Source organism: Dunckerocampus dactyliophorus, chromosome 8 (genome assembly GCF_027744805.1).
Source record: "Dunckerocampus dactyliophorus isolate RoL2022-P2 chromosome 8, RoL_Ddac_1.1, whole genome shotgun sequence".
NCBI classification, from domain to species: domain Eukaryota; kingdom Metazoa; phylum Chordata; class Actinopteri; order Syngnathiformes; family Syngnathidae; genus Dunckerocampus; species Dunckerocampus dactyliophorus.
This window is the reverse complement of record NC_072826.1, coordinates 9,650,974-9,658,708: the sequence shown is the minus strand read 5'-3', so window position 1 is coordinate 9,658,708 and position 7,735 is coordinate 9,650,974. Positions and strand designations below refer to the sequence as shown.

The window sequence follows — 7,735 nt, the reverse complement described above, 5'->3', positions numbered from 1 at the left end:
CAGCCGATTTGTGTCCTCAGATGCTCTGACTCTCACATTTAGAGACTGGGTTGCTGTTTGAAAACCAGGAGGGTGGAAATCATAAATCAGAAACACTTGACCCACTTAAACCGAGGGAATCTGTATTCGTGGCATTTGTGCCTGTGACATGAATAGCCTGGAACTCATATGGAGAGGCGCATGCTTTTGGTCAGCCCAAGTTAAGCCAGCCAGAGTTGACTTTTGTACTCTTCTACAGCGCGGAAAGGCTGCACACGACATAAAAATACTTCACATGCTGTATTTGTACGGTGTTGTGGGTTCAAACAGATTTACGGTGCTGTGAATTACAAGTCATCGTGTGGAATGTGAAATCATACAGAGCTACAGGTGTGAGGCCATAAAAAGCAATAAGTTAACACACAACACACAGAAGCTTCACCTAAACTCCACACGTATCTAACATCAACAATACAAATGGACAATGCCAGCGCCATGAAAGTCAGCTATGTGAACCACTACATACACCAGATCAGTGATCCCCGACCCCCGGGCCGTGGGTCATTTGGTACCGGGCCGCACAGAAAGAAAAAATAATTTCCATTATTATTTTTTTATGTTTTATTTTGAAAAGTGTCCGGATTCGCTTTGTTACATCCGTCTCACTTGATGCATGTCCATTGTCCGTGTGCTATCTTTCTCTCTGTACTTTCTACTGTATTTTTAACATTTTTCTTTCACCTCATATTTGGTGTCAAATGCTGATACTATGTGGGAATGCATAAAGATAGGTTTTGATGACTTATTGAGTGCTAATGTGCACATTTGTCTCAAGTTAATTCATGCTAGCGCACTGCCTTTTACCACACACGTCAAAAAGCAATGTAATAATGTCTGTGGAAAAACTCCAGGCTTCAACTGGTGGATGGTGGGTCAGAATTCATTTTGTGCTTTTAATTTGATGTTAGTCATGTCTTAGTTTTACACAATACATCATAAATAATATAAATTAGATCGCTATAATGCAGGCGTTCTTTTACATCCTCTTTAGAAGAGGCTTCCTTCTGAGATGACAACCATGCAGACCAATCGGATGCAGAGAGCGCCGTGTGGTCTGACCCTCCCACTCCTTCAACCGCTGCAGCAATGCTGGCAGCACTCATACGTCTATTTTGCAAACACAGTGACGCTGAGCATGTGCGCTCAGCTTCCTTGGTGGACCACGGTGAGGCCTGTTTTGAGTGAAAGCTGTCCTGCTAAAACGCCGTATGGTCTTGGCCACTGTGCCGCAGCTCAGTTTCAGGGTGTTGGCAATCTTCTCATAGCCTAGAGCATTTTTCTGTAGAGTTGAACTTCCAGTGACCAGTATGAGAAAATGATAACACCCATAGTCACACCTAAGACCTTGTAACACTAGCCAGTCACATGACCATGGGGAGGGAGAAAAAAAATGGCTAATGGGGCCCAATTAGTACCGTTTAACAAAACGGTGTACTCACATTTATTGCCAGAGGTTTAGACGTTAATGGCTGTGTGTTGAGTTGTTGTTGTTTTTTTTACACTGTCATCCAAGCTGTACACTGGCTACTTTACATTTATCAAACTGTCGTTTCTTCCGTCTTCTCCGGGAAACTACGGTATTTTGTCCTTCTTTCCCTGCGCCCTCCCGTTTTAATGGTTTCCCATATTTTTCCTGCTCTGTCGGAGCAGCACCGCTTCCGTATGTTGTGTGACATTAGTGATTTGAGTGGCACACTTTAAATAAATGCAGTGAAAACACAACAAAAGGATAATCTATTATGACGTTTCTTATCAATGCAAATTTGTTTTGACGAAGCTGCCTCACTTCTCTGTCAGTTAATGCTAGAAATAATCATTTAAGGAGCATTTTTAGGTTAAAATGTGTCTTCAAATTTTGGTGTCGCAACTCATCTTCCTCATTGGGTTTAATTTAGGGGGGGCGAAAGATTTTTTTTTTACGAAGAAAATTGCCACCTATATCTACAGTCATGTGAAAAATGAAGACACCCCAAGGTGTAACTCCTGAACCGCTACACGCAAAAGGAACATACATCTTTACTGTGCTGTCTGTGCCATTATTCTACTGACAAATACACCACACGGTGGCGCTGCTGCTATTAAACCCCAAAGAAGAAATGACTTGAAATTTCTCACACATCCACCGTCGCTTTAGGGTATTTAGCTGAAATTTATCTTATGCGAATCGCCAAAAAAATTTGCTACACACCATAAAGGGACTGACAAGAACATGTAGGGAAAAATTGGTTGGTTCACATGATGGTATATCTTTGGTTAGTTTTGGTTTAGAAGCTCTTCAGATGTGAATTGAAAATGCACACAAACAAGACTTACTGAAACAAGGCATGAAGCATTACATGTTACACGATCGAGATGTGATGCTGAGACGCCAACTGGGATTTTTTATCTACAGGCCAAGAAATCCTACACTTCACACCGGTGCTTAAATGTTTACCTCCAGAGGCCCGGCCGGGCACAGCTGCAACATGGACTTTCCAGGACTGGGAGGACCGTTCGTCTGCCCCTCTAGTTTCCTCCGGTGGGAGAATGAAAGACAGCGTTAATCGCCCAAGGCTGTACACGTATTATCAAACATGGATTACTGTGTTGTAACCACCAAGCAGTATAGTATTATAGTAGGACGCTGCTGTATACGGCTGTATATACTGGCCTTGCGGAAGCATATCACCATGTAACAGTTAATAATCCAGCAATTGTACAAACTGAACCTTTGTTATGTTGCACATATGACCGTCATACTTTATATTTCTTAGCCTGGCCTTGTGGTTGCATTATGAGAGCAGCTGGAGTGAAGGCAAACAAACCAGCTGGCCCTCAGTAACATCTGCATCTGCTTAGCTGTTACGTGCATGGCAGCACCTAATATTACACTGTATGTTAGCTGAGTGTAACCGTAACCGACGGCATTCTCATATGAGAAATATTTTCCTATTTATGTGTCTTGGTTGACCGGAAATTCAAGTCTGCTTTTTAATATATGACCATGGTTTCTCATTATGACATCATTATTGTTATTATGAAAATAGCCTTTTCAGCGTTGCCAGACGTATGATAGTTATCCTATTTGTACAATAATTTCACCGTATGTACAATCAATAATTCCCCAAACCCCATAATGTAAGACAATATGACCCCTTCATTACATGGCTATCAGCAGACACAAACGGGATACATCCTGCGCTGCACCGGATGCTGTGCGTTGTCTCACGTGCCTCTTTACAGCCAGGTGGGGGTGCTGTTCTGCCAGTGGCAGCTTTTTTCCAACAGCGCTTTATTTTTTCTAAGTTAAAACTGCATTATAAGATACAGGGTCTGTGTTAATGTGTTACTGAGCAACGTCAAATCGGTTTGTATGATAATTCTCCTTAAAATACATTGAAAGTTTCTGGTAGGATCATTTCTCATCATTTCTCATCTGGCAACACTGACCCTTTTACTTTGAAGAGAGCGCTTTTATTTTCAGCAGCTTGAATGGCTTATGATCACAACTAGCTTGGAAGTCGTGACAAACTGGGTAATAGACTTGACATTCTCTTCTCGTAGACGCATTTCTTGGCAACATATGAGTTGTTAGTTGTATTGTTTTGTGGAAAATATCGTTGTTTATAAGCGGGTCCCTTATCGAGATACATTTAGCATGTGCGACATCATTCTCCACAACAATAACATGCTAACGTTAGCGTACTAGTCGGCTTGGATTAGCGCAATGAAGCTCAGTTATTAGCTGTCAGGAAACAACGTTTGTTCACACGTCGTCGTCGATCATTTCACCAGCTCCAGTTCGTAGATACATACGTTCAAAAAATGCACGACAGTCTCACTTCAACAACGTAAGATTCGTCCAGAGGCAACAGTGGTCCCGTGGTGTAATGGTTAGCACTCTGGACTTTGAATCCAGCGATCCGAGTTCAAATCTCGGCGGGACCTCGTCCTTTTGTACGTTTGCAAATTCATAATAGGATACATTTATACATAAAGCCATATATTGTATGCTGGCATTCGTCAAAAAACATTTTTTAAGCCTGCTCGGCCAAGTATTGTAACCCATTTAAAACCAAAATGAATAGATATTTAGTTCATAGAGTGCGAAAGTAATCAAAATCTCAGATGGTCAGAAACCTAAAATAAATATGTTCTAGAAAATTCGTTTTCTTTAGTTTTTCGGGGACTATAACTGTACTGTGTTTTGTGGAAGAGGCTCACTGTACCACACTTAGAAAATCTCAAGTATACACAACACTACACTACATCTGCACATTCGCAAGTCGGCATTCACGGCTCGCAAACTCAAGAGTTTTGGTGAAAATAAGTTAAGTTTAGTAAAATTATTACTATAGACCGTTTTTTTTCAAAATATACAGCATACATGTAGCACCGTTATAAAAATCCCACAATTGCACGACATATTTATGTCTATGTTTAACTGATACTGTTCATTAGTGGTGAGTACCTATAAAGTCATCGCTCCCTCGCAGTTTTAAAAAACATTAATGAATGAATACATTTTTCGTGGTTGTCTATGGACTACTATTAGTCAAAAAATATCTAAATAAGTTGTAGTATTCTGGTCACTTGGTGTGAGTAATGTTACATTAATGAGACATGACATTATATTACATTACTTTCACACTGTATGTAGTCAGCCATGGCATGCTCAACATGATAGAGTGAAACTTTTTTACCTCCCATTCTGTGTGGAAATGGTAAGTTTTTGACTTCTTAGTTTGTCCTTCTGCCCCACTCCATTTGAAACCCTCAAGTTCTTGGTAGCTTGCTATGCTGGCGGCGGCCGTCTCTTATGCCCCTGCTGTGCTGTACAATGTGGTGTAAACAAAGAATAATAGGAGTGTAAAGATGACTATAGAGTGTTATTTAGAAAGTTATAAAGAGGTTTTCTATGCTCGAACTATGAAAATATTCATTTATTAATCCTGAATTCTACTTTGTGGAAAGACAATTATCGGGATTGGGCATAGAACCAATTACCCGTACATTTTCTAATTAAAAATGCGTTTAATAAGTGTGTTATGGAGCTAAATCAAATCTAATAATGACAAGTCACTTTTATTGCAAACGTCGATCCAAAATGGGAGGAGATCGCGAACATCAAGCTAGCAGGAAGAGGGTGAGCCGTGTGTCAAAAATAGACATTTTTATGGTCATAGGGTTGCTCACGGTTTGTCGCCATTTGCTTGTTGTCGTGGAACGTATGATCCAGTGTTTAACACTTTCAACATAACAGTGCAATCTAACATCACGTAATCATGTAATAAAATGTGAACACACTATATAATTGGCTTTTAAATAAAATTCCAGTTAACCACCTCTGCCATTAAATGGCACAGATATGGATGATTAGAAGATCCCAGCAGCAGATCTGAAACACCAGATGTGATCATGTGTCATTTAGTAATGATGAGAGATACACAGTATTGTGTTTTTTGTGTAGCACTTTATTTCATACAATTCTTCTTAGGAGGCCTAAAATATATTACTTCTTATACAAACACATATTATGAAGTCATACTGTCCAGGTTTACAGTATATAAAAAAAACTAAAGTAACAAAAAGCTAATGATGGAAAAAAAAGAAATCAAACTTAAAAATATCTTTACACAAGAAGTATTTGGTTTGATTTAGTTACCAAGGATCTTGGTTGTTTTCAAACATGTGGTCATTCTGAGGCATGGAGAAAGTGATGTAACGTCTCTGTTAAAAATGACCTTAGCAGTGTTACGTGCTGTTTTCCGTCGATTGTGAAACATTCTAACATTAGAAAGTAAGGCAATCCTATTTCCAGCCGCAAAAAGATGAGTATTGATGTTCTCTCTTGAATTTGTTTTATTTGTTCATAACTGGCCTTCCTTTTACTTCTACATATCATTTCTTTCTTTGTCATTCTGCCTGTCACTGTAAATATTAACGTAGACTATGAAATAAAAAACAAATGTTATACAAAATGTAAAGTTTTTTTTTTAAATATCAAGCTGTACTATTTGAAATATGCCACACAAGGCCCGCCGTCTTACACAATTATACACACCTCGCTGTAATTGTTTGCTTTGCAAGCTGATTTGTGATGCAATTATACTTTATGAAATCTGATTCAATAGCTTGGCCGTGTGGTCATTAAATACATTAAATAGAGAGCCGGGGAGGGGGGGGGAGTTGACCACAGACCATCACACACCACATACAGATTTGTTGCTTTAGCCATCCTATAATGCCCATTTTTAAGTAGAATATCACTCAATTGAGCACAGGCCTCTGCTCAGGCCACACCGTTCAAAGTGATTTGTGGAGCCTCATAGTTGTGGTTCAGGGAGGATGCCAGAGATAGGCAGTGCCATTATAATACAGTATCAATCAGTGACTCAAACAGTTAAAGCTAATTAATGTGTCTGCACCTGAGTTTTGTATCTTTTGTTGCGTAATCATGCAACAATTAAATCCTTTGTAACAAAAAAAAAAAGCAACCAATGTTCTTCCTCAGGCCATAAACTAGTTGCGATTGAATCAACAGCGCCTCAGCTGGTTGCATCCAAGTAGTGCACTCCAATTTGCCTCGACGCTTCAAGACCATAATACTATTCCACACAATCAAAAGCAGACTAATCAATTATGACACCCAACCCCGTTGGGTGTCCCCCCCAACCACTGTTTTGACGATGTGAAAATAACTGTTGTGAAAAAGATGATTAGTGACGGCCAAAGACTTTTGCACAGTGCAGGTGTACCCTCACGTGATGTCATAGTGTCGTTCAATGTTTCATCTGCGTAGCTGTGGCCCCAACATAACCTTGTTGATGAAATTGACAATAGCCACAGCAGGTTGTTCCGGGTCCATCTCTGCAAAAAGGTGACATACATTCGCCGTACTGCTGCCGGTGCGCCTCGCCACAAACCCAAACATCCTGCGGCCAAAATGTAAGCAACATTATTTCAACTCTGAATACATTTTTGCCCTAAAATGTATGAACAGCCAATGTCAAGATAGTTAATTGCCATGCAAAGTTGGGAAAATGACACAGGAACTCAAGCACTTACTTGCTGGACGTGCTATCACAGTTAGTCCATCTGAAGCACGGCACGCAAACAGAAACAGAGAACAATTGCAGGAATATGTGAATAAGGAGATCAAACTCGTAAAAATCTGTAATTAATTATAATTACCGCCATTTCCGGTGCATAAGCCTCTACTTTTGTCTTAAACTTTGAACCCTGTGGCTTTTACAGCAGTGTGGCTAATTTATGGCTATGTTCTAATCTCGTGACGTCTCCTTTACTTCAGAACTACTAATTGTTTAAATACTGTGTCGCTCACGACTCAGTGAGGAAACGGTAGCTCTTTCTTTGGCAGGAGCCAATCAGGAGCTATAAGTGGACGAGCTTGTCAACCCATTGCAAATGACAGGAAGTCATTACTCAATATAACAGTCTGACGAATGGTGTCATCTTACAAACAAAGCTAAAATCATCATACAGCAACTTAACACTCAAGCGGTAGCTTAGAAATATACAATACAAGTATGCCTCTGTAAGCTTTGACTGCCGAGACAAAGGTTCTGCTGCACTGCCACACTGGAGTTGTGGCATTCGGCTTAGAAACCATGGCTTTTTTGCCTTCATTCATATTAGTTGTTGCTTGCTAACTTGCTAACTGCTAGCACTCTGTCTGTGTATGCACTCACAAGTA

General features: G+C 40.0%; 1 protein-coding gene and 1 non-coding gene across 9 annotated transcripts in view; one reads left to right on the top strand and one right to left on the bottom strand.

The window, feature by feature from the left end:
* The first annotated feature begins 3,894 nt into the window (after positions 1-3,894).
* trnaq-uug (transfer RNA glutamine (anticodon UUG)) lies at positions 3,895-3,966 on the top strand. Its single transcript has one exon. It is a non-coding gene; the product is annotated as a tRNA-Gln (tRNA).
* Positions 3,967-5,478: 1,512 nt separating this feature from the next.
* LOC129186368 (tensin-2-like) overlaps positions 5,479-7,735 on the bottom strand; it is a 43,304-nt gene continuing 41,047 nt past the window's right edge. For 7 of the 8 annotated variants that reach the window (XM_054784577.1, XM_054784574.1, XM_054784575.1 and 4 more), the window contains 2 exons: positions 7,087-7,116; positions 5,479-6,953 (listed from right to left, as the gene is read on the bottom strand). In XM_054784577.1, coding sequence (XP_054640552.1) covers positions 6,809-6,953; positions 7,087-7,116 — 175 coding nt within the window. In that variant the 3' untranslated portion in view covers positions 5,479-6,808. The remainder of the gene's footprint in view (positions 6,954-7,086; positions 7,117-7,735) is intronic. The other variant, XM_054784579.1, reaches the window with a different exon arrangement.